The 27,705-nt window shown below is 37.3% G+C and overlaps 1 protein-coding gene across 6 annotated transcripts in view; it reads left to right on the top strand.

The window, feature by feature from the left end:
* The first annotated feature begins 421 nt into the window (after positions 1–421).
* ERCC6L2 (ERCC excision repair 6 like 2) overlaps positions 422–27,705 on the top strand; it is a 154,350-nt gene continuing 127,066 nt past the window's right edge. For 2 of the 6 annotated variants that reach the window (XM_049711470.1, XM_033411422.2), the window contains exons 1-2: positions 422–953; positions 5,786–6,210. In XM_049711470.1, the coding sequence (XP_049567427.1) occupies positions 872–953; positions 5,786–6,210 (507 nt within the window). In that variant the 5' untranslated portion in view covers positions 422–871. The remainder of the gene's footprint in view (positions 954–5,785; positions 6,211–27,705) is intronic. The other 4 variants (XM_033411421.2, XM_033411424.2, XM_033411420.2 and 1 more) reach the window with 3 other exon arrangements.

Raw genomic sequence — 27,705 nt, 5'->3', positions numbered from 1 at the left:
CTTCTACTTAGGGCATGTGTTGCAGGTTCTGTACTCAGAAAAGTTATTTATAACTTACTACATTTTAGTATATGACCTAAGAAGATATGCCTCCTCTGGGTGTCCTGAGCCGTCGGTGTCCACACGGCTGAGGCGGCACTCCAAGCGGGAACCGCTCGCCTCCTAAAGTCCCTGGGCGTCCGGCAACTCGACGAAGGAACCAAGCGCCTAATATAAGCCACAAGATACGATCGCGGGGACGACAGTCTCCTGCCAGGCCGTCACCCTCCTTACCGGTCCTTAAAAGACCCACTGCACGCCCACGCCTACGAGCATCTTTCTGCCTCTCTCCCCAACCGCAAGAGCCGCTGCAGGCTAGCAGGCGATATGAAACTTCGCGATACTTGCAACTATCGCGGTTCTTTGTGTTACGGGTTTCCTAGAGGAAAGACGGCCGGAAGATCGCTCCGCCCACGTCAACCAAGATTTTGTTCTCGTGAGATCCCGAAAACAGTTCGGGAGCCAGTTCTCGCGGGATTTTCCAAGTCAGGGCTGGAAGTTGTGGTGGGTCCCAGAGCGAAGCCTATTCCTGAGAGGGAGGTTAGGGGGTCGACCTGCCTGCTTGTTGTCCTCCCCCGGCGGCGGAGCCCCAGACGATTAGGTGAGCGCCGCCTTGCCAGCTTCCACAGCGCCCTCCGGCTCTGCCGCTGTCTCGAACGCAAACGGCCCTTCTCCCTGGACCCCGTCAGGCTCCACCTTTGCTCCCTTTCGTCACGTGACGTCGGGCTTCGGGGGCGGGGGGCTATGTACAGAGGGCGGCGGCAGGTGGAGTTGGCCGCCGTCCGCCCGCCAGCCTCCTCCTGGCGGTCCTCCGCCGCCTGTCAGGTGTTAAATGCAACCAGGCTGCCAGGCCCTTCCCCCTGGCCAGATGGATCTCTCTGTCCCGAAGCCCCGCGCGGAAACCAACAGCAAAGGTATAAGCTCCGAGCTCCCCTCTCTCCCCAGACAACTGTCTTTACTGCGTAGGGTTGGACCTGTTCCTGCCAGTTGCCTTGGGGTTGCGGTTTTACCCTGCGGCTCCTGTGAGTGACAGCTGGAGATTGTGAACCATCTCTAGGGCTGGGACAGTTCTTTGTGATTCAGAGTTGAGAACCTGCACTCTGAAGTCAGACTGCCCTGGGATCTAGTGCTGGCTCTGACAGTCATTTGCTGAGCAACTTTGGGTGGTTTCCTCGTCTGTAAAACTGCTATCTTTGCTGAGTGAGTTCTTGTGATTATTAAATGAGATGGTGTTAAGCAAAGCATTTATGTGACCCAGTGTCTGGCTCATAGTAAACTCTAAGTAAATGTTTGGTATTTTTATTCTCTATTCTTGTATGCCTCAGTTCTTAGTGAATGGTAGATTTGTTATTAAGTAGGTGAATAAAGGTTGAGATATTTCGTTCAGTTTATTACACAAAGAGCTTAATATATGATGTACTGAGTCAGGATCACCTTTAATTGGTCAACAAGAGAGGGTTTAAGGAGGGTATGGTTATCTGCCACAAGTCATCTGGGATGGCTTCTTGACCCTAAATTAATAGCTTTCATTATTAATAGTGACGTAACAAAAGCTACCAGATATTGAGTGCTTGTTCCGTGCCCAGAAATATGCTAATTGTTTATGTACATGTTTTCCTTTGAGGAAGATACTGATCTCATTAAATAGATGAGGGATTCAGAACTAAAGTTCAGAGACGTTTAAGTAACAAGCCTCAGCTCTGACGGCTAGGAATTGATGACACTATAACTCAGGGACCACAAATATAAATACCTATAGAAACCTGGCAGGTGAAATAAATGGATGAAGCTGCTGAGTGGAGATTATAGTAACTGGAATGCTCATACCTCATTTAAAAGGGGCAGGGCTACTCAGTTCCAAGGAATTGATCATTCACGTGTGAACTGGTATAGCACTGTAGTTACAAGTTCATATAGCTTGGTTCAAATCCAGGCTCTGCCACTTTCTAGCTGTGTGACCATGGTTAACCTTTATCTGTTTCACCATTTGTAAAATGGAACTAATAATATTACTTACATGAAGGGTTGCTGTGAGGCTCAAATGAACTACTACATCTAAATTGCATGCCTGGCACACATAAGCCCTCAAAATGTTAGCTATATATAAATATTTGTTAATTTGATAAGTATTTGAGTTTCAAACATTATCCTAGGTGCCCAGAATATGGCAGTGAACACAAGTCCCTGCTCTGGGGAACTTATATTTAAGATGAGAAAAACAATAACAGACAGTTCATATTTTTCTCTGAAAATGGTATCAAGCAGGGTGAAGGAAGAGAGAGTGGCGGGTTAGAGTGGCTATGTTAGATTGGGTGGTCAGAGAAGATACCTCTGAGGAGATGCCATTTGAACAGAACCCTGAATGAAGTGAAAGAATCAGTCACTTTGGTATTTAGGAGGAGCGTTGGCGGAAGGAACAGAAATCTCAGGAGACTAAGGTGGGAGTATGCTTACCATGATTGGGGAATAGCAAGGAGGCCAGTTTGGAATGAAATCAGGAGAGAGGGAGGAAATGAAGTTAAAGAGGAACACAGGGACCAGATCATAAGGAGCCTTACCCCTATTCAGTCCAATAGGAAATCATCCTAATTTAAGCTATTTGTTCTGGAGTTTGAATACTGAGATATAACCGCCCTGCTCAAACTTAACTGAATCTATTAATATTTAGTTCTAGAAATTACCCAAACTCAGGAACCAAATAGACTTCTGTAAGTTGTTGTGTGAAGCCCATGAGGATTTTGCACATGCTGTATGTGCCCTCTGACTGATATTCTCTTCTTAGATTTCCTTACTTTATTTAATTAAATTAAATTAATTAATTAATTAATTATTTTGCGGTACGCGGGCCTCTCACTGACATGGCCTCTCCCGTTGCGGAGCACAGGCTCCGGACACGCAGGCTCAGCGGCCATGGCTCACGGGCCCAGCCGCTCCGCGGCCTGTGGGATCTTCCCGGACCGGGGCATGAACCCGTGTCCCCTGCATTAGCAGGCGGACTGTCAACCACTGCGCCACCACGGAAGCCCCTAGATCTCCTTACTTTTTAAACTGTTTCCTCAGTACCTCTTTCTTACAGCACTTTGTTCTGCCAAAGCACTTACAGCGATTTCATGTGTGTGAACTTTTGAGTATTTGTCTTTCTCATTAGATGTCAAGGTTCTGTGAGATCAAGGATGTGTTTTTGTTAATAAACTCAGCTCTTTTATTGAATGCCTACTGTGTGCTGGTCCTGGGGATAAAATTTTGAAGAATACAGACATTTTCTTGGAAAAGATATTATTCTCTAGTGAGAGGCAGATAAAAAAAGTAAACGTGATAATTAAACATTGTGATATGTGTTATAGAGGCAATAAAATAGTACAGAATAGTGGGGTTCCCTACTTTAAATAAGGTGGTCTGAGATAAAATCTTTGAGGCGATGACATAAAAACACCTGAGAAAAGACCTGCTTAATATGCTTGAGTCAAGGGAAAAATTGATAGATTAAGTTGGAGAGGTAAGTAGGGGAAGATCATACAGGGTCTTACAGGCCATAGTAAGGAGCTTGGACTTTATTCTTTGTGCAGTGGGTCATTATTAAAAGATTTTAAATTAAAGATTTACTAATAATTTATATTCTTAAATAGTCACTATTGCTGCTATGTGGAAAATGGATTGTAGAGGGAAATAGTGTCAGCAGAGAGAATGGTTAGAGAATGGAGGATAGAGAATGGAATTTGTAGCAGTAATTTAGGAGAAAGCCAAAGTTTGGCAAATTACAGTCAAGGCCGAATTCAGCCTGACACTTGTTTTTTTGTAGATAAAGTTTTACTGGAGCACAGCCATACCCATTTGTTTATGTGTCTGTGGCTACTTCTGTGTTACAAGGGCAAGAGACAGTATAGCCTGCAAGATGTAAAATAACAAGCAGCTAAAATCTGACTACAGAAAAAGTTTACCAACAGTTGTTTTAAAGTGATGGTGGCATGGAGGAAAGTGATGCTTTTTTTTTTTTTTTTTAGGTAGAGCCAGCAGGACATGGAGAGGATGTAGGGACTAATATATAAAGAGGAATAAGGGCTGACTAAAGGTTTTCTACCTTGAAAAGTTGGTTAGACAATGATGGCCTTTTAATGAGATTTGGAAAGACTAGTTCTAAGCAAGGTTTAATCACTATCATTTTTGACATTGGTTTTCTTCATTTTAACTGTGTGGTACAGTTCTAGCAAATAATTGGTGTTAAATCATATATGTTGAATAATAAATAAATTAATGAATTAAGTCTTTAAAAATTAGAAGGCGTTTGCTGGATAGGTAGACAAAGCATGTGAAACAAATAATGTATTAAGAATTGTTGCAAGGCTTAACGTAGGTTTTAAGGCTCAAACAATACTGTTATGAAAATAGGGCCCATCAACCTATTTTTTATCCCTGTATAGTGAATAAATGTTTTATTTTCACATTAAAACTCTTCTCTTTTAGAATAATGTAACAATTCTCAAACAGTTTGGATGCAAAGATTAGAGTGGGAGAACAGATTTTTTTTGCTGATTGTTATATAAAAACAACCTTATCAAAATTAGAATAATGATTTTACTTTTGAGGAACAACTGATGAGGAATAGTATAATGAGCTCTTCTTGCTGAAGAGAATATAGATGTACTAGTTATAATCATGAATGTTATACAAGCCTAATTCAGCATCAATAGGAAGTCCCTGGGAAACTACCAATGATATATGATCTCAATGACAAATATGTGAGAAAAATAATTCCTAGTATCCTTAAAATTGTAGCTATACAATTCCTCTGGGATTCTTGCTATAAGAAATTCCATTTGGGAAATTATTTTTACTTAATTTCCTCTATTTGGTACCTTTTAATTGTACCAACAGTATACTCTGTAGAGGCCCTCTTCCTCATTCACAGTGCTTTATTTTCTGAATAGAAAATAAAATAGCTCTACAGTTAAGCACAGAATAAATTTGTACATAGAGACAAGTCATACTCTTCAAAGAATAATAGAATCTTAGCAGAAAGAGATCTTAGAATTCATCTCTTTTTTAAAAACCTTGGCTCTTCAAAACCTAGAAGGGAAAAAGCTGTGACTAAGCTGGTACATATCACTCTAGTTGAGTTGGGAGATTCCCTTGATTAGTTGTATACAGATTCAAGCAACATTTTAGAAGCAGCAATATTGACAGTGAGAAGAAACAGCTGTCTTCAGAGAAAGGAGATGGAGTAACTAAAAAAGCAGACAGAAGAATCACAAAAATATTGCTGTTCAGAGGATTTTAGCTTACCTGTTACCAGGTCCTATTCAGTGTTACTCTACCATATCATGAACGTTATACCTAATGTTCATGAGTCATCATGAATATTTAAATAAGTGGTTCTCAATCCTGGCTGTGCATCAGAGTCACCTTTTGAATTCAGCAGTAACAACCAAACACAATAATAAAACCAAATGCCCATGGCCCATATCCACTGAATCAGAATCAACAGACGAAGCATATATGGGGAGATTATGACACACAGCCAAGGTGAGAAAAACTGGAAATAAATTATGTACCCTTTATTATGATAATATACTTGAGGAAAATATACTTTAGGAAAATATTTATACATGTTATAAGTATAATTTATCCTGTTTCAGATTTTGGAAAGGGTATTTATGTGAGGAACACTTTTTTCTCATAGCAGTGGATAAATGAGGTGTTACTTTATAAGTTAGATTTGGCAAGTTTATTTTCTCTTTTATTATTATAGATATATGGCATCCAGGAGAAAGATGTCTCGCCCCTTCTCCAGATAATGAAAAACTTTGTGAAGCAAGCATAAAATCTATCACAGTGGATGAAAATGGGAAGTCATTTGCAGTCATCTTATATTCAGATTTTCAAGAAAGGAAAGTACCTCTTAAAAGACTTCAAGAAGTGAAATCTGTTAAAGATTGCTCCAGGAATTTTATATTTGATGATGAAGATTTGGAAAAACCTTATTTTCCAGACAGAAAATTTCCATCATCTGCTGTTGCTTTTCAATTATCTGAAAATGGAGACTCTATTCCTTATACTATTAATAGGTATTTGAGAGACTACCAAAGGGAAGGAGCCCTGTTTCTCTATGAACACTTCATCCAAGGAAGAGGGTGTATTCTTGGTGATGACATGGGACTTGGAAAAACAGTACAGGTATTTATTTTAATTACTTTATAATTAAAATTCAATAAAGTCATACATATTATATCATATATATTACATACATGAATGGATACCATATGGAAATTTCTGTTTGTATCGCAGATCTTATAATTGTTTTGTGTGTGTGTGTGTGTGTGTGTGTGTGTGTGTTTGTCTCACACAGTACTTAAGGATGGTGTTTAGTCATTTTATCTTCAATATTTATTTAGTACCTATGAAATACATTATTTAAAATGATGTTATAGTGTAACGACTTGTTTTTACCTTTGGTAATACTAGTACTAAGATATCAATTATATTTAGAGTAATTTAACTTTCTTAGTAATACCTTATGGAAGGAAAGCATTTTGACATTTGTTAAGCTACATAGCATGGTTAAATTGACTTCTGCAGGCCTTTTGTGCATATTGTTGGAGTTTATCATAGCATAAATTTCTTAGTCTGGGATCTCTGGGCTACTAGGAGTTCTATTGGTGGACTTCAGAGAGGCCTCCTATTTCTCTAAAATGTGTGCCAGAATTTGTATGTGTATATACTTTTCTGCAGATAGACTCTATGTTAGTTATCTATTGCTGTATAACAGATTATTCCAAAATGTAGTGGCTTAAAACAATACACATTTATCATATTAAAGTTTCTGTGAGTCAGGAATCTGGGTACCATTTAGCTGGGTCTTCTGGCTCTGCCTTTCATAAGGCTGCAGTTATTTCAAGGTTGGACTAGGGAAGATTCACTTCCCAGTTTGTGTGGTTGTTGCAGGATTCAGTTCCTTGTGAGTTCTTAGACTGAGGCCTCTGTTTCTTGTGAGCTATTGGCAAAGCCCTTCCTTGGTTCCTTACCACATGGACTTCTTCATGGTGCTTCTCACAGTGTGGAAGCATGCTTCAACAGGGAGAACAAGTGATCAGGCAAGAGAGAGCACTACTAGTGAGACACAAGTCATGGTCTTTTGTAACCTAATCACAGAAGAGACAGCCTTCATTTTTGCCATATTCACATCATTAGAAGCAGGTTGTGAGGTTCAGCCCATACTGGGCTGAAGGGGGGACATTAAATAAAGTTGTGGATACCAAGAGGTGGGGATTATTGGGAGCCTTGTCAAAAGCTGTGTACCACAAGGGTTTATAGTCCAAAAAGATTAGAGTTCTGAACCTAGACTTTATACTAAGCAATCACTCTGGATTTTCAGGAGTGTTTGTCTAGTGTGATTAAGTCCTTCTGTGTTTCCATCTTTACAATTGAATTTAAGCTACTTTATTCTTCATGACACCTCCATTGTTAGTGGAGTTCAAAGGTAAGCGAAAAATTAAGTTTAACATTTGAAAATAGCCAAATAATAGCTATGTATAAAGCTCTGGTGTAAAAAGCTAGGGTAAAATTAAGTCCCTCAGTAATCATAGTGTGTTTCTATTAGCCATAATCTATTTTCCTTTAATCTCAGGCAATGCACATAGTTCTAGGCTTGCACATTGAAGGTGTTAAATAATTGCTTGTGGAATAAAACGAACTTACTTTCTCAGGAGAAGAGGTTCCAAAAATAAAGATAGGAGCCTTTTGGAAACTACCATCTGTGACCAAGATATGCAGATGAATATTAAAGGAAAATAAATAATAAAGCTCTTCTGTGACTGTCTTTACATATACTTTTACTGTTTTTGCCCATGCTAGAATGTTCTTTCCCACATGTCTTTGACTAGTCAATGCCTGTTCATCTTCAAAATCAGAAACATGAGAGAGCTACAAAAAATGACCTGCAATTTGGGAAACCCTACCCTAAACCTACTAAATACAATTCAAATTCTTCTGCACATTTTAGGCTCATATTAAGCTTTCATCTTGGAGGCTCATGTCACAAAGAAATTCTCTTTATTTTACATTTTATAAGATTATTTTAAAAGTGATTTTACTGCACAATTTTATATTTTCTGACACACTGAAATCATTGGAAGGCTTTGAGTTGTATTATATGCTATGACAGTGCTGCTATGAATATCTTTGAGGGCTCACCTTCTCAAGATTAGGAAATAGTTTTTGTACTAATTTGGATACATAGCTGGAGTTATCTGATCCTTACTGAGGACCTAGTTCTCTGGTTATTATTCTTGTAACTCAGAAAATAATTTCTGCATAAATAGGCGGTTTGGGGAGATCCATTTAAGATAGAGCTTCTGTAGATAGGATGACTAACCCAGTTGAAGAAATGTGGACAATAGTTAATGAGCTCACTAGAATTTCAAAATGTAGTAGAATTAGGTGAAAATTTTCTATGAAAATAGACCATTGGCAATTATTCTTTGAACTATAGTAGTAACTTCTTCATTTTGTTTTCCTTTTTTCTGATCTCATCCTTTAAGTTTTCCCCTCGTATATTCTAACTTGGCCGTAGTATGAAATTGAGCTCTTCTTTTTAAAAATGCTTGTTTTACATACCAAAAAAGTTTGCTTCCCTCATTTCAAATTGAAAAGTGGGTAAATTTAATATTTTAAATTCTTCAAAGGATGAGGATTTAAAAATATCCATTTGATCTACTGACTTGGAAATCATTGAAATCTTTGAGTAAGAGCCATTTTGCTGGAGTATGGGGGGCACAAGCCAGAATGGAGTAGGTGAAGACATGGACACCAGAAGTATGCTCATCTCTTTATATGACCTAGTAGTAGCTGAAGGAGGATGGGATTTCTATTTTGTTTGTTTTGTACCATTTGGGGATAGGGGGAACTTGAGTATGTTTAAAGTGAATTGGAAGAATCTGATTGAGAGGGAATAGTTGCATATACAACATACATAAATATATACATGTATATGCTTCATATGTGCATGTCGATGAACACACAGACATACATAAATATGCAAAAAATGGAATCCCTACTACCTTACAAACTGATTTTTCCTCAACATCTTGTTATGAAGCTTTTAAAACACATAGAAGAGCTGGAACAATTGTACAATGAATACCCACATACCTACCACCTAGATTCTGTTAACATTTCATTATATATGGCTTATTAACATATCCATCCATCCCACCATCTTTTGTTGAGTTTTAAAGTGGCATACATTAGTATGTTTTATCCCCAAACACTTGAGCATGCATATCATTACCAAGGTTCAATATTTAATTATAATTGTTTTTTTTCATTTTGAAGTAAGATTTACAATGAAATGCAGAAATCTTAAATGTACCCACAATTCCATGAGTTTTGACAAATACATGTCTCTGTGTAATCTGGCTAAACTGTGTAAGCTCTTTCAGGATATAGAGCATTATAACTCCAGAAGATGTCTTCACGTTCCTTCCTGCCACCCCCAAGAGACATCATTGTTTTGCTTTTTTATATCATAGATTAGTTTTGCCTTTTCATATAAATGGGATCATACAGATGTATTCTTATATAAGGCTTCTTTTACTTAGATAATATTTTGTGATTCATCTTGTTATTGAGTGCATGGGTAGTTTGTTTCTTGTTACTGCTGAGTAGTATTGCTGAGTTGTATGGATGCTGCATTCTGTTTATCCATTCTCCTGCTGATGGACACCTGAGCTATTTCCAGTTTTTAGCTGTTAGAAATAAAACTGTTAAGAACTTTCTTGAACAATCTCTTGTGTACCCCTTTTTCTTGGGTAAATAATTAGGAATGGAATTACTTGGTCATAAGGTGATGTGTGTTTAGTTTTGTATGAAACTGACACTTTGGAAACACTTTTCTTTCATTCCTATCAACAATGTATCAGAGTTATGGTTACTCAATAACCTCACAAAATTTGGTTTTGTCAGCCTTATTAAATTTTTGTTGGGTGTGTGTATCTGTAAATTTGTGTGTTGTTTACATATTTTATTAAGGTATAATTGACATACAATAACTGTGTAAATTTATAGTATATATATAGTATATATATAATATATACAATTTGATAAGTTTTACATATATTTATAGTATATATATAGTATATACAATTTGATAAGTTTTACATATATTTGCACCAAGAAATGATCACTGCAGTACCACAATCAAAATAATATATCACTCCAAAAGTTTCCTCATGTCTGTTTGTGCCCATGATTTTTTCAACACCAATAATTCTATCACCACTATTTTCACTTTTAATTTTTAATTGGACTAAGAAGTTAAATTGGGAAAGAATGCAAAATCCTAGATTTTTATGAAAATTTCTTAGTGTTTTACAGAAATCTCACACCTAATTCAAAGGTAATTTGAAAATGACTATATATTTACATGATATTTAAACAGCTAATGTAACTATAATAAACAATTTCACCTGGAATATACAGGTTTGGGAAACTGACCTTTGATAATCAGACAGCTCAAGTGATAGGAATGGAGTTGAATGGGCATTTACTATAAGGCCATGTTTCTCAAAAGTGTGATTTCTGGACCAACAGCATCAGCATTACCTGGAATTTGTTAGAATTGTAAATTCTTGGGTCTTATCCCAGACATACTGAATCAGAAGCTCAGGGGGTGGGGCCCAGCAATCTGTGTTTTAACAAACCCTCTAGGCAATTTGAGGTCCACTAAAGTTTAAAAACCTTTGCTCAGACTATACATTTTTCAGAGGTGATGGAAAACTTGTTAATCTGGTGAGTTGGTTCAGTGAAGGTTGATTAAGAGAGTGTTTAGTCTATGTGAATATTTATACATAAGATGACCATTTCATTTTTAAAATAAAATTTTAGAAACAAATGATATTAGAGATAATCTTGTTCAGCTTCTTTAAATGAAGAAACTGAGGCACAGGAGTACTAAATGGCTTCCCTCTAAGGACATATACAGGAAGTAACCATTTTAATTTCCATTCTAGTACTTTTTTCCCCCTTCTTTCTCTTCCCTTTGCTGCCTCCATCTTGCAACCTTTTGTTCAGCTTTTAATTAACTGTATTCATTCATTCAATCAGTTGACATTTATTAAGAACTTAGCGTGGTCCAGGCCCTGTGATAGGCACTGAAGAGCCTAATATAAATGTGCATGATCACTACCCTTACAGAGTTCACGAATGATGATGAAAAGAAATGTAGTTAAGGGGCTATCACCCAGTCTGATATTCCAGTGGAATTAAGTGGAAAAGCAAGCCTGCCTGGGGGTGTCAAGGAAGGCTTCCCAGGAAGTTGGTATTTTCATCCTTTGCTTTTTTTGTTGGGTTTGCTTTTGAAAGTTCACCAAAATTTAAAACTAATTTGAGTGATAATCAGTTAGGACGTTGAGGTTTTTTTGGTTTCCTTTTTTCACTGATGGCATAGTTCTAGTACAGTGTTCGAAAGGTTTATCATAAAAGAACTCATTCATTGAATCAAAGTGATTTTGAAAATCTTAATTTGGTAATTAGCTTTCATAGGCACAAAGTCTTAAAACACTACTATTAAATAAGTACATATGTGTTTTACATGTTTATTTCCCCATCTGCTATGTGAAGAAGATGGTATTAGTACTTTTTGAGCAGCAGAGGGGAGATAAAATTTTGCAAACTGTAAAGATTTTCTTTGAATCTTTGTTTTTATATTATTTGATATTATAAAAAATGTCATTACTATACATTTTAAAAATATAGGTATAGTAAACCTCAATCCTGAGAGAAATGGTGGGATTGCTGATAATTATAGCTTTCTTAGGTTATTGTCAATACTATTTTTTGGATAATATGATCTTTAGTTGATTCAAAAGCTATACTAAAATTTAAAATTTCTTTAGATCACAAGTCATGTTGTTCACTCAGGAATATAGTAATAAAGAAAATAATCATAGTGTCTTTATTTTCATTCATGGAGAATGAAAATAATGCCATGACATCCAATGTGAAAGGTGAATTAACCTCCAGAGGCACAAAGCCTTTAACACAGAAACAAAAATGTCTTAGCATTTTGAAGATAAATTGCTTTTCTTGTTTTGGCATGTACTTCAGGTTTTAGGAGTAGAACTTTGTAAAGATAAATGGGCTAGGTCCCCTTTTAAAACAGCACTTTGTTGTTTCTGTAGTTTAAAGCAAGTAAAAATCATCATACTTTTTGAAGTATGATTCCAAAGTACTTGCTTACCTTTTTATCTCCCAGGGAGATGAAAAATAAGGAAAGTAGGCTTTTTTTTTTAATTGTATAAGAAATAAACAATTTTTGCTCTGCCTTCTGTTGGTCTAAGAGGAGGTTTGTTGCGTTATTTGCCTGTCTCTGACTTCTTCTATATATCATGAGCTGACTGTGTATGAGAAAAGATGGTCTATAAAAATGTTTGCCTGGGGCTTCCCTGGTGGCGCAGTGGTTGAGGGTCCGCCTGCCGATGCAGGGGACGCGGGTTCGTGCCCCGGTTCGGGAAGATCCCACATGCCGCGGAGCGGCTGGGCCCGTGAGCCATGGCCACTGGGCCTGCGCGTCCGGAGCCTGTGCTCCGCAATGGGAGAGGCCACAACAGTGAGAGGCCCACATACCACAAAAAAAAAAAAAAAAAAAAAGTTTGCCTGACAGTTTCAAAGGAACGCCTGTAAAAACAAAGCTTTCCCAGAGTGATATATCATTTCTGAAATGCAGTTTTTGGCCTTTTACTGTTCTATAGGTGGCTGATTAAATAGTTTTTTGTTCTTTTCATCTTTAACCATAATTTTAGAACTACTGTATTCTACATTAAAGCATGTTCTGTTTTTTTTTTTTTTAGATTAGTTTTGTAAACCTGCATTGTAAATACGTTGTTCTCCTGTGAATTACGATTTTGATAGACCTCTCCTATGCTAGTATGAGTGATAGAGATGGCTAGATCTACCCCAAAATTATGTATTCCCTTTGCCTTCTTGGAGTTGTGGCCAAATGACAAAGAATACGTTTCCCAGTTCCCCTTTCATGTCTTGGGCTTGTCAACAGAGATGAGGGTGGAAGTGATGAGTGCTATTTACAGTCTTGGTACATAAAATCCACCTGTGCTATTCTTTGCATTCTCTCTCTCTCTCTCTCTGTCTTCTGGATGTTGACACATTACTGCTAGCATTACCCCAATATAATGAGCTAAAAAGTTTGTCAGTGGTTTTAAGTTAGCCTCTCTAGTTAGTGTGTATTCTCAACTAAATTCAAATTTATTTTCATTTCAACTTACATTTTAGGGGGTAGGTGAATAATCTGTTAGGAGGTAGTATAGACTATTTTAAAGGGATGCAAAATTTTTCTTTAAAATCATTAATGTATTTAGTGAATTAAGTAAAGCTAATCCATAATTAGAGCTTACAAATTTAATCATCTTTTATGGAACTTCTTCTAAAGATGAGATTTTTCAGTAAAATAGACATTTTATATAGCTTTGTTTCATGGAATTTGACAAGTTAGAGCTAAGATTGTATAACAGATAGATGAACAGATTGAATTATGAATTATCATAATTAGGACTATATAAGTGTACCTCAGAGATATTGTGGGTTCAGTTCCAGACCATTGCAATAAAGTGATATCATAATAAAGCAAGTCACACAAATTTTTTGGTTTCCTAGTGCACATAAAATTTATATTTACACTATGCTGTAGTCTATTAAGCATGCAGTAGTGTTATGTCTAAAAAAACAATGTACATACCTTAATTTAAAAAATACTCTGCCACTGCTTTATCAACTAAGTTTATGTAGTATTCTAAATCCTTTGTTGTCATTTCAACAGTCTTCATAGCACCTTCACCAGGAGTAGATTCCATCTCAAGAAACCACTTTCTTTGCTTATGAATAAGAAGCAACTCCTCATCCCTATAGTTTTCTCATGATATTGCAGCAGTTCAGTCACATCTTCAACCTGTAATTCTAGTTCTCTTGCTATTTCCACCACATCTGTGGATACTTCCTCCCCTGAAGTCTTGAACCTTACAAAAGTCATCCATGAGGGTTGGAATCAACTTCCGAATTCCTGTTAATGTTGATATTTTGACCTCTTTACATGAATCATGAATGTTCTTAATGACATCCAGAATGGTGAATCCTTTCCAGAAGATTTTCAATTTACTTTGCCCAGATCCATCAGAGGAGTCACTATCTATGACAGCTATAGTCTTATGTAGTATATATTTTAAATAGTAAGACTTGAAAATTGAAATGACTTCTGATCTATGGGCTGCAGAATGGATGTTGTGATAGTAGACATGAAAACAACACTAATTTTATTGTACATCTCCATTAGAGCTCTTGGGTTAACAAGTACATTGTCAATGAGCAGTAATATTTTGAAAGGAATCTTTTTTCTCTGAGCGGTAGGTCTCAACAGTGGGCTTAAAATATTTAGTCAACTGTGTTGTGAACAGATGTGCTGTCATCCAGGCTTTGTTATTCTATTTATAGAGCATAGAGTAGATTTAGCATCATTTTAAAGAGTAGATTTAGCATCATTTTAAAGGGCCCTAGGGTTTTCAGAATGGTAAATGAGCATTGGCTTCAACTTAAGTTACCAGCTGCATTAGCCCTTAAGAGAGTCAGCCTGTCCTTTGAAGTTTTGAAGCCAGGCATTAACTTCTCCTCTCTAGCTATGAAAGTCCTAGATGGCATCTTCTTACAATATAAAGCTGTTTTGTTTACATTAAAAATCTGTTGTTCAGTGTAGCCACCATCATTAATTAGTTATCTAGATCTGGGTAACTTGCTGTACGTCGGCACTTGCTGCTTCACCTTGCACTTTTACGTTATGGAGATGGCATCTTTCCTTAAACCTCATGAATCAACTCTGCTAGCTTCAAACTCTTATTCTGCAGCCTCTCACTTCTCTCAGCCTTTGTAGAGTTGAAGAGAGTTAAGGCCTTGCTCTAGATTAGGCTTTGGCTTAAGGGAGTTATTGTGGCTTGTTTAATCTTCTATCCAGATCACTAAAACTTTCTTCATATCAGCAATAAGGCTGTTTCAATTTCTTATCATTCATGTGTTCACTGGAGTAGCACTTTTCATTTCCTTTAAGAACTTTTCCTGTGCATTCATAATGTGGCTGTTTTGTGCAAGGTGCCTAGTTTTTGGCCTGTCTTTGCTTTTCACATGCATTCCTCACTAAGCTTAATCATTTCTGGCTTTTGATTTAAAGTGAGAGACATGTGATTCTCTCTGTCACTTGAACACTTAGAGGTCACTGTAGGGTATTAATTGGCCTAATTTCAATATTGTGTCTCAGGGAATATGGAGTTGCAAGGAGAAAGAAGGAGAGAGGAGAACAGCTGGTTGGTGGAGCAGTTAGAATACACACAACATTTGGACATTAAGTTTGCTGCCGTATGAGGGCACAGTTCATTGCACCCCAAAACAATTAGAATAATGACATCAAATATCACTGATCACAGATCACCATAACAAATATAATAACAGTGAAAACGTTTCAAATATTGTGAGAATTACCAAAATGTGACACAGAGACATGAAGTGAGCAAATGTTGGGAAAATGGCACTGATAGACTTGCTTGACACAGAGTTGCCACAAACCTTCAATTTATAAAAAACACAATTATCTGTGATGTGCAATAAAGTGAAGTGCAATGAAATGAGATACGCCTGTAGTTTTCCTGTAATGAAACAATCTGAGATGAGTTAAGAGGAAAGCAATGGATTAGGTCTTATACTGCCTCATTTAAACTGTTATATGGTATCTAATTGGTATCTTTTTTTTTTGCCTTTTCAGTAGCCTTTGAAGACCAGTTGCCTATAATTTAAAAGAATATACGTATCAGTGTGTGTGATGGTATGATTACAAACAGTAAAATGTACACATCCTTAAGATGAATGAGTTTTGACAAATATATATATATGTGTGTATATATATTTGTAATCAATAATGTAATCAAGGTATAGAACATTTACCTCACCATAGAAAGTTTCCCCATGTTCTTTTACAGTTAATACCCCAGTTGCCTAAACTTTTTATTATACATTTTCTATGATTTTTTCTGTTTTAAGTTATATTCTAGGAAGTGTTGAGAACCCAAGGTGTTATGAATACTTACATCATCTGAATTCAGTAAATTCTAAACTTTAGCTACATATCTTTGAATGCAAAGTATAAATAACTTTAAATTGACTAAAAAATATAAAGTGGAAATAGTGGGCATGCATCAAAGATCTTTTATCAGGTTATATTAAAAATATTCAGGAGGTGGGATCAAGATGGCAGAGTAGGAGGATGTGGAGGTCACCTCCTCTCCATAGACACATAAAAAATATATCTACATGTGGAACAATTCTCACGGAAAACTAACTGGAAACTGGCAGAAGAACTAACAAGCAAAGCTGCAAGAAAGATCACCACATAACCAGGTAGGATGGAAAAAAATGGCATTGGATCAGGACCTGCATGCTTGGGAAGGATCTGAAAGAAAGAGAAGGTCCACATGGGCAGACCCTTTCCTCAGGAGCGAGCAGGTTGAAGCACAATCTGGGCATCCCAGTCCTGGCATCCTGTGTGGAGGAGACAGGCTCCCTTTCCTGTGGAAAAAACCACTGGGACAGACAGAAGGGCTGGAGAAATCTAGACTGTATTCCAGGGAATGCGCGCATGCTGTCTTGCCAGCAGTCATGGTGGAGAAAGCCTTGCACTTATAGCTGCCACTTTGATGCACTTGCCCATCTGAACTGGGAGAGCACCCCAGCCTCGTTCACTCCACACTGCAGCATGGCCAACCGAGCCCTGGGAAAAGACTCAATCTTGCTACACAGAGACAGACCGGGGGGGGGCCTGGTGTGTGATCTAGGTGGGGTGGTGGCCATTGTCAGCACACGCATGAGGCAGCAGGCAGGACTGCAGCAGCCACTGTCAGGGCCTGCACAGGTCAGTGCCACAAGAACACACTGTGGCAAAGTGCTGAACCTCAAGCAGACAGGCCCTGGGAGAGGACTCGATCTAGCTATGCAGACAGCCTGGGAGGCCTGAAGTGTGATCTGGGAAGGACAGTGGTAGCTATTGTCAGTACGTTCGGGAGTATGCAGTGGTTCATCTCCCAGTGAGAACGCCCTGCCTCTGCACACTCCACACCACAGCTTAGTGCTAGATCTGGGACAGACAGGTCATGGGAGAAGACTGCCTCAGAGGCAGCCCAGATCTCTTGCAGCTGTACAGCCACCTGAGTTCCTGTAGCCACAATGCCCTGACCCCCAGCCCACACCACACCCCAGCCTTGCACTAAATGTGGGATGAACACAACAGAGAAAGGGATGTGAATTTGGGCTGCTTCTGAGCAGAGCTGCAGCTACCTACACAGGCTATGCACAGGTAATCTGGAGTACATGAGCCTCACTTGCTTCAGCAATCACAACCTTTTGGGCAGGGCATGCACTCGAGGACAATGGATCTTGATTGAACGTGACCCTCAGGGCTTCTACTCCAACAAGTGGGCAGCAAACCCCACCCCTGACAGAGTGGCAACAGCCACAGAGCAGAGAGGACATTACGCCTCACACCTTCATAAGCTTTAGATGCTCTGATGAAGCCAACCACACCCCCTTTTAAGAAGATAATGGCTAGCATACCCTGAGGAAAGATGTGGCCGGCATCCATACCAAAGCCAGCCCTTGCACCAAAAACATTGGATATACAGTCTACAGAGGGACACTCCCACATAAAAACATTCCTTCAAGACCACAGTAGACAACTGTTTCTCCTAACTTCATAGAGACAGAGAAAGTTAAGTAAAATGAAAAGGCAGAGGAGCTACTCCCAATTAAAAAATGAGAGAAATCCCCTGAAAGAACAAATAATGAAACAGAGCTCATCAGTCTACTAGACCTTGAGTTCAAAAAGGTGGTAATAAAAATGCTAACTGAATTAAGAAAGATTATCGATATAAATGCAGCTCACTGTAACAAGGAACGAGAAACTATAAAGATGAACCAACCAAAAACAGACAATTCAATTGCCAAGGTAAAAAACAATCTGGAAGCAATGAATAGCTGGCTAAATGACACAGAAGAATGAATAAGTGATCTGAAAGCTAGTTAATGGAAATCACCCAAACAGAACAGCAGACAGAAAGACAAATGAAAAAAAAAAAATGAAAGCAACATATGAGATCTATGGAATAATATAAACATGCCAACCTATGCAAAATAGGGGTTCCAGAAGAAGAAGAGAGAAAGAAGGGGATAGTAAATGTATTTGAAGAAATTATGGCTGAAAACTTCCCAAACTTAAAGAAGGAAACAGATATCCATGTACAGGAAGCACAGAGGGTCCCAAGCAAGATGAACCCAGACAGACCCACACCAAGACAAATCATAATTAAAAGGGCAAATATTAAAGAGAAAAACAAAGAGTCAGTTTCAAGGGAATCCCCATAAAGTTATGTAGAAACTTTGCAAACCAGAAAGGAGTGGCATGATATATTCCAATTCCTGGAAGGGAAAAACCTGCAACCTAGGATACTCTATGCAGCAAGATTATCATTTAGAATAGAAGGAGAGAGAAAGAATTGCTCAGACAAACATAAACTAAAGGAATTCAGCAATACTAAACCTACCCTAAAAGAAATATTGTAGGGTCTTCTCTAAATCGAAAAAAAGCAAGAATTATAGGAAAGGGAAAATCCCATTAGGAAAGGCAAATATATAACAGGATTGAAGATCATATAAATAAGCCAGTACGTAGGTTAAAAACCAATTAAAAAATTATAAAAGTGATTACAACTACAATAAACAGTAAAAGGATAAGGATGAAGATGTAAAATAGGACATCAAAATCATAAAATGTGGGGGAGGGGAGTATAAAAACGTAAATCTTTAGAATGTGTTTGAATGTAAATGTCAATTTAAAGCAATTAGATATAGTTATGGTTCAACATACTTGAACTCCATGGTAACCACAAATTGAAAATGTATAATTCATAGAAACCAAAATGAAAGGAACTCAAGCATACTACAAAGGAATTCATCAACCCACAAAAGGAAAAACAAAAAAGAAATGAACAAAGAACTATGAAAACAACTGGAAAACAAGTATTAAATTGGCAATAAGTACATACCTATCAATAATTACTTTGTCAGTGGACTAAATGCTCTGATCAAAAGACATGGAGTAGCAGAATGAATTAAAAAAAACAAGAACCTCCAATATGCTGCCTACAACAGACTCACTGCAGAGCAGAAGAGACAGACCCTGAAGGTGAGGGAATGGAAAGATATTTCATGCAAATGGAAGTGACAAGAAAGCAGGGGTAGCAATATTCATATCAGACAAAATAGACTTTAAAACAGAGGCCATGAAGAAAGACAAAGAAGGGCATTGTATAATGATAAAGCAATCAATACAAAAAGAGGATGTCACACTTGTTAACATATACACACCTAATATAGGAGCCCCTAAGTATATAAAACAAATACTAATAGACATAAAGGGAGAAACTGACAATAATAAAATAATAGGAGAATTTAACATCCCACTGACATCAATGGACAGATCATCCAGACAGAAAATCAGTAAGGCCACAGAAGTCATAAATGACACAGTAGACCAGTTGGATGTAATTGATATCTAAAGGACACTACATTCCAAAAAAAACCCCTCAAAAACCCCACAGTACACATTCTTTTCAGGGGTGCATGGAACATTCTCTAGGGTAGATTACATATAAGGTCACAAAATAAGCCTCAACAAATTTAAGAGGATAGAAATTATTTCAGGCATTTTTCGTGACCACAGTGGTCTGAAACTAGAAATCAACCACAAAAAGAAAAACAGGAAAATAATGAAAATGTGGAGATTAAACAACATGCTACCAAAAAACCAGTGGGTCAACGATGAAATCAGAAAATACCTTGAGATAAAAAGGATGAAAACACAACTTTATAAAATCTATTGGATGTGGCGAAAGCAGTTCTTAGAGGGAAGTTCATCACAACACAGGCCTTCCTCAAGAAACACTAAAAATTTTGAACAACCTAACTTACCACCTAAAAGAATTAGAAAAAGAAGAACAAACAAAATCCAAAGTCTGCAGAAGGATGGAAATAATAAAAATCAGAGAGGAAATAAATAAAATAGCAATAAAGCATAATAGAAAAGGTTAATTAAACCAAGAGCTGGTTTTTTGAAAAGATAAACAAAATTGACAAGTCTCTAGCCAGGCTCACCAAGAAGAAAAGAAAGAGGCCCCAAATAAACAAGATAAGAAATGAAAGAGGAGAAATAGCAACCCATACTGCAGCAGTACAAAAAAATCATGAGAGAATACTATGAACAGTTATATGCCAACAAATCAGGCAACCTAGAAGAAATGGACAAGTTTCTAGAAATAGCCTGCCAAAACTGAGTCCAGAAGAAACAGATAATCAGAACAGACTGATGACTAGAAGTGAAATAGAATCTATGATAATAAAAAAAATTCCCTGCAAACAAAAGTCCTGGATTGGATGGCTTCACTGGAAAATTCTACCAAATATGCAAGAAGAACTTATCTTTCTCAAACTATTTCAAAAAATTGAAGAGGAGGAAACATTCCCAAATTCATTCTATGAAGCTACCATCACCCTGATACCAAAACCAAAGAGGCTACAAAAAGGAAAATTGTAGGCCAATATCTTTGATGAATATAGATGCAGAAATCCTCAACAAAACATTAGCAAACTAAATTCAACAATACATAAAAAGGATCATACACCATGATCGAGTTAGATTCATTCTGGAGTCACAAGGATGTTTCAACACATGTGAATCAATCAATGTGATACACCACATTAACAAAAGGAAACAAAAACTACATGATCATCTCAATAGACAGAAAAAGGATTTGACAAAATTCAACATCCATTCATGATTAAAAAAACTCAATAAAATGGGTATAGAGGGAACATATCTCAACATAATAAATACCATTTGCAACAAACACACAGCCAAAGTAATACTCAACTGTGAAAAGCTGAAAGCCTTCCCTTTAAATTCAGGAACACGACAAGGATGCCCACTCTCACCACTTCTATGCAACATGGTACTGGAAGTCTTAGCCACAGCAGTCAGACCAGAAAAAGAAATAAAAGATCCAAATGGGAAGGGAAGAGGTAGAACTGTCACTATTTGCAGATGACATGATACTCTATATAGAGAACCCAAAATTCTCCACCCAAAAACTATTAGAACTAATAAATGAACTCAGGAAGGTAGCAGGATACAAGATTGATATACAGAAATCTGTTGTATTTCTTTACACTGATAATGAAATATCAGAAGAAGAATGTAAAAAAAAAAAAAAATCCCATTTAAAACTCACATTAAAAAAGAAAAAAAAACCTTAGGAATAAACTTAACCAAAGAGGTGAAAGACCAATATGCCAGGGGTCCCTAACCCCCGGGCCATGGACTGTTATTGAGCTTTAGCCTGTTAGGAACCAAGCTGCACAGCAGGGGTTGAGCGGTGGGTGAGTGAGTGAAGTTTCATCTGCTGCTCCCCATTGCTCACATTACTGCCTGAACCATTGCTTGCATTAGTGCCTGAACCATTCCTCCCCAGCACCACCTGTGGAAAAATTGTCTTCCATGAAACTAGTCCCTGGTGCCAAAAAGGCTGGGGACCACTGCTACATGCTGAAAACTATAAAATATTGGTAAAGGATATTGAAGATGATTCAAAGAAATGGAAAACTATCTCATGCTCTTGGATTGGAAGAAGTAATATTGTTAAAATGGCCATCCTTCCCAAAGCAATCTACAGATATACTGCAATCCCTATCAAAATTCCTGTGACATTTTCACAGAACTAGAATAAATAATCCTAAAATTTCTGTAGAACCGCAAAAGACCCAGAATTGCCAAGGGAATCCTGAGGAAAAAGAACAAAGCTGGAGGTATAACCTGTACAGACTGCAGACTATACTGCAAAGCCACAGAAATCAAAAGAGTGTGGTATTGGCACTAAAACAGACATATAGATCAATGGAACAGACTAGACAGCCCAGAAATAAACCCATGCACCTGTGGTCAATTAATCTATGACAAAGGCAAGAATATACAATGGAGGAAAGAGTCTCTTCAACAAGTGGTGTTGGGAAAGCTGGATAACTACACGAAAACAATGAAATTAGAATATTCTCTTACACCATATACAAAAATAAACTCAAAGTAGTTTAACACCTAAGTACATGACCCCATAAAACTTGTAGAAGAGAACATAAGCAAAACATTCTCTGACATAAATCATAGCAATATTTTCTTAGGTCAGTCTCCCAATGCAAAAAATAAAAGCAAAAATAAATGGGACCTAATCAAACTTAAAAGCTTAGCACAGCAAAGGGAACCATCAACAAAATTAAAAGACAACATACAGAATGGGAGAAAATATTTGCAAATGATGTGACCAAAAAGGGATTAAGATGCAAAATATACAAACATCTTGTACAACTCAATATCAAAAAAGCAAACAACCCAAGCAAAAAAATGGGCAGAATACCTAAATAGGCATTTTAACAAAGAAAACATACAGATGGCCAACAGCACATGAAAAGATGCTCAACATTGCTAATTATTAGAGAAATGCAAATCAAAACTACAATGAGGTGTTCCCTCACACTGGTTAGAATGGCTATCATCAAAAAGTCTACAAATAATAAATTTTGGAGAGGGTGCAGAGAAAAGAGAATCCTCCTACACTTGGTGGGAATGTAAATCAGTGTAGCCACTATGGAAAACAGTATGGAGTTTCCTTAAAAAACTGAAAATAGAGCTACGGTATGATCCAGCAATCCTACTCCTGGGCATATATCTAGAAAAGATGAAAACACTAATTCAAAAAGATACCTGCATCCCAGTGTTCATAGCAGCACTATTTGCAATACCCAAGATATGGAAATAACCCAAGTGCCCATTAACAGATGATTGGTTTAATAAGATGTGGCGTGTGTGTGTATACACACACACACAATGGAATATTACTCAGCGCCCCCAAAAGAATGTAGTATTGCCATTTGCAGCAACATGGGTGGACCTAGAGATCATTATGCTTAGTGAAGTAAGTCAAAAAGAAAAGGACAAATACTAATGATATTCTTATGTTCCACTTCTATGTGGAACATAGAAAATTATGTGTATATACACACACACACACAGACAACAGAAAAAGACTCACAGACGTAGAAAATAAACTTATGGTTACCAAAGTGGAGTGGGAGTGAGGAGGGACAAATTAGGAATATGGATTAACAGATACAAACTATTATATATAAAATAGATAAGCAACAAGGATTTACTGTATAGCACAGGGAATTATATTCAATATCTTATAATAAGCTATAATGGAGTATAATCTGAAAAAAAGTAACTGAATCACTGTGCTGTACACCTGAAACTAAAAATATTGTAAATCAGCTATACTTAAGTAAAAAAAAAAAGTAATTGTCCAGTGCTTAAAACTCAGTCATTTGTGGAACATTCTTTATGTCTCCTTTAATCTCAGTTCTATGTAGTACATCAATCATTTTTCTCTCACCAATCTCTTGCTGAATTTTTCAGTAACTTTATTTTTATTCATCAGTTTTTTCTCAACAATGCTTCTTCAACTCTTCTCCATTACCTCCTCAGTCGCCCATGCCAACTCATGGATTTCAAACTGCTGGAGGATAGAAATAAGCCTTTCATCTAAACTTTTGCAGTGCCCAGGACAGTACCTGGCATGTAGTAGGTAATAAGTATATTAATATATTTTATTGAATGCATTAATTAAAGTTGAATTGAGTAATCATATCTTTCTGTGGTTATATATTTAATGACCCCTAACCTATGTGCCATGTTCTACGATACACATTTTCCATTAAATGTATGTTAATTAGGCATTATTCATGCATTTTATTGATGAAAAAGTTGAAATTTATGGCGACATTATAGAAATTGCACAGGGTCACATAGGTAGTATAATGTTGGTTGGTCAGACTCCAAAGTCTTTGCCATAGCTCCTGCATTACACTGCCTTTTGTAATGTGGGTTCGAATGCAGATTTTAAAGAATATTTTAAAACTCAGCAGAAGTTTTGACTATCCTTATTTATCATTATTTTACAATCTTTTAGATAACATAATTTACTGAAAATCTACTTTGTTTATTGTGATATGCAAGACTGTATTCAGGGCATAAAGCCTCCTTACCTCAGTGAAATGATGCTAAGAAAAATAGCTCTTGTTGGGCTTCCCTGGTGACGCAGTGGTTGAGAGTCCTCCTGCCGATGCAGGGGACGCGGGTTCGTGCGCTGGTCCAGGAGGATCCCACATGCCGCGGAGCGGCTAGGCCCGTGAGCCATGGCTGCTGAGCCTGCGCATCCGGAGCCTGTGCTCTGCAATGGGAGAGGCCACAACAGTGAGAGGCCCACGTACCGCAAAAAGAAGAAAAAAAAAAGCTCTTGTTTATTGAATCATTCTTATGTACTAGCTTGATATTTTACATATTTTTCCTCTTTTTCTCAAGAACTAAAATAATAGTGATTATATCATACATAAATGCATACTCATAAAACTGTAAGGTATAATTTTTTTATTGAGATGAAATTCACATAACATAAATTAACCATTTCAATTTTTGCAATTCAGTGGCATTTAGTGCATTCACAGTGTTGTGCAACCCCCATCTCCCTCTGGTTTCACAACTTTTGCATCTCCACAGAACAATACCCCATACGCATTAAGTAATCAGTTTTCTTTTCCCCTTCCCACCATCCCTTGCCAACCACTAATTGATCTTCTGCATCTATAGATTTGCCTTTTCTGAATATTTCATATAAAGGAAATACAGTTGTGACTTTTTGTGTCTGGTGCTTTCATTTAGTGTAATGCTTTCAAGGCTCATCCAAATTGTAGCATGTATCAGTACTTCATCCTTTTTATGGCTGAATAATATTCAATTGCATGTAAATACAACAATTTTGTTTACCCATTTATCCTTTGATGGACATTTGGGTTGTTTCTACATTTTGGCTACTGTGTATAATGCAGTTATACACATTTGTGTATAAGTTTCTTTGTGGACATATGCTTTCATTTCCCTTGTATATATACCTAGGAGTGGAATTACTAGGTCATATGGTAATTCTATGTTTAATTTTTTGTGCAACTGCTAAACCATTTTCCACAATGGCTGCACCATATTACATTCCCACTAGCAATGTATGAGGTTTCATGGTTCTTCACATCCTTCTCAACACTGTTATTTTCTGTTTTCTTCATAGTAGCTATCCTAGTGCATATGCAGTGGTACCTCACTGTGGTTTTGATTTGCATTTCTGTAATGATCAATGGTGTTGAACAACTTTTCATGTGCTTTTTGGCCATTTTGTATATCTTCTTTGGAGAATTGTGTATTCATGTTGCTATAGATGGAATGTTTGCATCTCCCGAAAATTCATTTGTTGAAACTCTAATCCCCAATGTGATGGTGTTTGGAGATGGGGCCTCTGGAAAGGCAATTAGGTCATGAGTGTGAAACCCTCATGATGGTGTTAGTGGCTTTGTAAGAAGAGTTACTAGGAAGTACCCCCTCAGTCTGCTTTCTGTCATCTGAGGATACAAGATGACTGCCATCTGCAAAACAGGAAGTGGGCTTTCACCAGACATCAGATCTACCAGCACATTGATTTTGAAATTCCTAGCCCCCAGAACTCTGAGAAATGAAAGTTTGTTATTTAAGCCATCCAGTCTATGGTAATTTGTTACAGCACTCCAAAGTGACTAAGATACAAGTCCTTTGCCCATTTTTCAGTTGAGCTGGCTGTCCATATATGTATGAGTCTTGATTCTAGTCTTTTTATTGTGTCATTGTTCAGTTTTACTGTACTGAACACTCAATTTTTTTTTGTTTTTCTTGAATTTAACTTAATTTTTTTATACAGCAGGTTCTTTATTAGTTATCCATTTTATACATATTAGTGTATATATGTCAATCCGAATCTCCCAATTCATCGCACCACCACCACCACCCCCGCCACTTTCCCCTCTTGGTATCCATACGTTTGTTCTCTGCATCTGTGTCTCAGTTTCTGCCCTGCAAACCAGTTCATCTGTACCATTTTTCTAGGTTCCACATATATGCATTAATATACGATATTTGTTTTTCTCTTTTTAACTTATTCCTCTCTGTATGACAGTCTCTAGATCCATCCACGTCTCTAATTTCATCCACGTCACCCAATTTCATTCTTTTTTATGGCTGAACAATATTCCATTGTATATATATACCACATCTTCTTTATCCGTTCATCTGTCGATGGGCATTTAGGTTGCTTCCATTTCCTGGCTATTGTAAATAGTGCTGCAATGAACATTGGGGTGCATGTGTCTTTTTGAATTATGGTTTTCTCTGGATATATGCCCAGTAGTGAGATTGCTGGATCATATGATTCTATTTTTAGATTTTTAAGGAACCTCCATACTGTTCTCCATAGTGGCTGTATCAATTTACATTTCCACCAACAGTGCAAGAGGGTTCCCTTTTCTCCAGGCCCTCTCCAGCATGTTGTTTGCAGATTTTCAGATGATACCCAATCTAACTGGTGTGAGATGACACCTCATTGTAGTTTTCATTTACATTTCTCTAATAATTAGTGATGTGGAGCAGCTTTTCATGTGCTTCTTGGCCATCTGTATGTCTTCTTTGGAGAAATGTCTATTTAGGTCTTCTGCCCAGTTTTGGATTGGGTTGTTTGTTTTTTTAATATTGAGCTGCATGAGCCGTTTATATATTTTGAAGATTAATCCTTTGTCCATTAATACCTTTGCAAATACTTTCTCCCACTCTGGGGGTTATCTTTTCGTCTGGATTGTAGTGTCCTTTGCTGTGCAAAAACTTTTAACTTTCATTAGGTCCCATTTGTTTATTTTTCTTTTTATTTACATTATTCTAGGAGGTGGATCAAAAAAGATCTTGCTGTGATTTATGTCAAAGAGTGTTCTTCCTATGTTTTCCTCTAAGAGTTCCGGTCTTACATTTAGGTCACTAATCCATCTTGATTTTATTTTTGTGTATGGTGTTAGGGAGTGTTCCAATTTCATTATTTTACCTGTAGCTGTCCAATTCTCCCAGCATCACTTATTGAAGTGACTGTCTTTTCTCCACTGTATATCCTTGCCTCCTTTGTCATAGATTAGTTGACCATACCTGCGTGGGTTTATCTCTGGGCTTTCTATCCTGTTCCATTGATCTGCATTTCTGTTTTTGTGCCAGTACCATATTGTCTTGATTACTGTAGTTTTGTACTATAGTCTAAAGTCAGGGAGTCTGATTCCTCCAGCTCTGTTTTTTTCCCTCAAGACTGCTTTGGCTATTTGGGGTCTTTTGTGTCTCCATACAAATTTTAAGATTTTTTTCTTCCAGTTCTGTTAAAAAAGCCTTTGGTAATTTGATAGGGATTGCATTGAATCTGTAGATTGCTTTGGGTATTATAGTCATTTTCACAATATTCATTCTTCCAATCCAAAAACATGGTATATCTCTCCATCTGTTTGTATCATCTTCACTTTCTTTCATCATGTCTTGTAGTTTTCTGCATACAGGTCTTTTGTCTCCCTAGGTAGATTTATCCCTAG

The sequence above is a fragment of the Orcinus orca genome, chromosome 6, assembly GCF_937001465.1.
Source record: "Orcinus orca chromosome 6, mOrcOrc1.1, whole genome shotgun sequence".
In the NCBI taxonomy this organism is placed as follows: domain Eukaryota; kingdom Metazoa; phylum Chordata; class Mammalia; order Artiodactyla; family Delphinidae; genus Orcinus; species Orcinus orca.
Note: the sequence above shows the minus strand (reverse complement) of the source record. Positions and strands in the feature narration are given on the sequence as shown.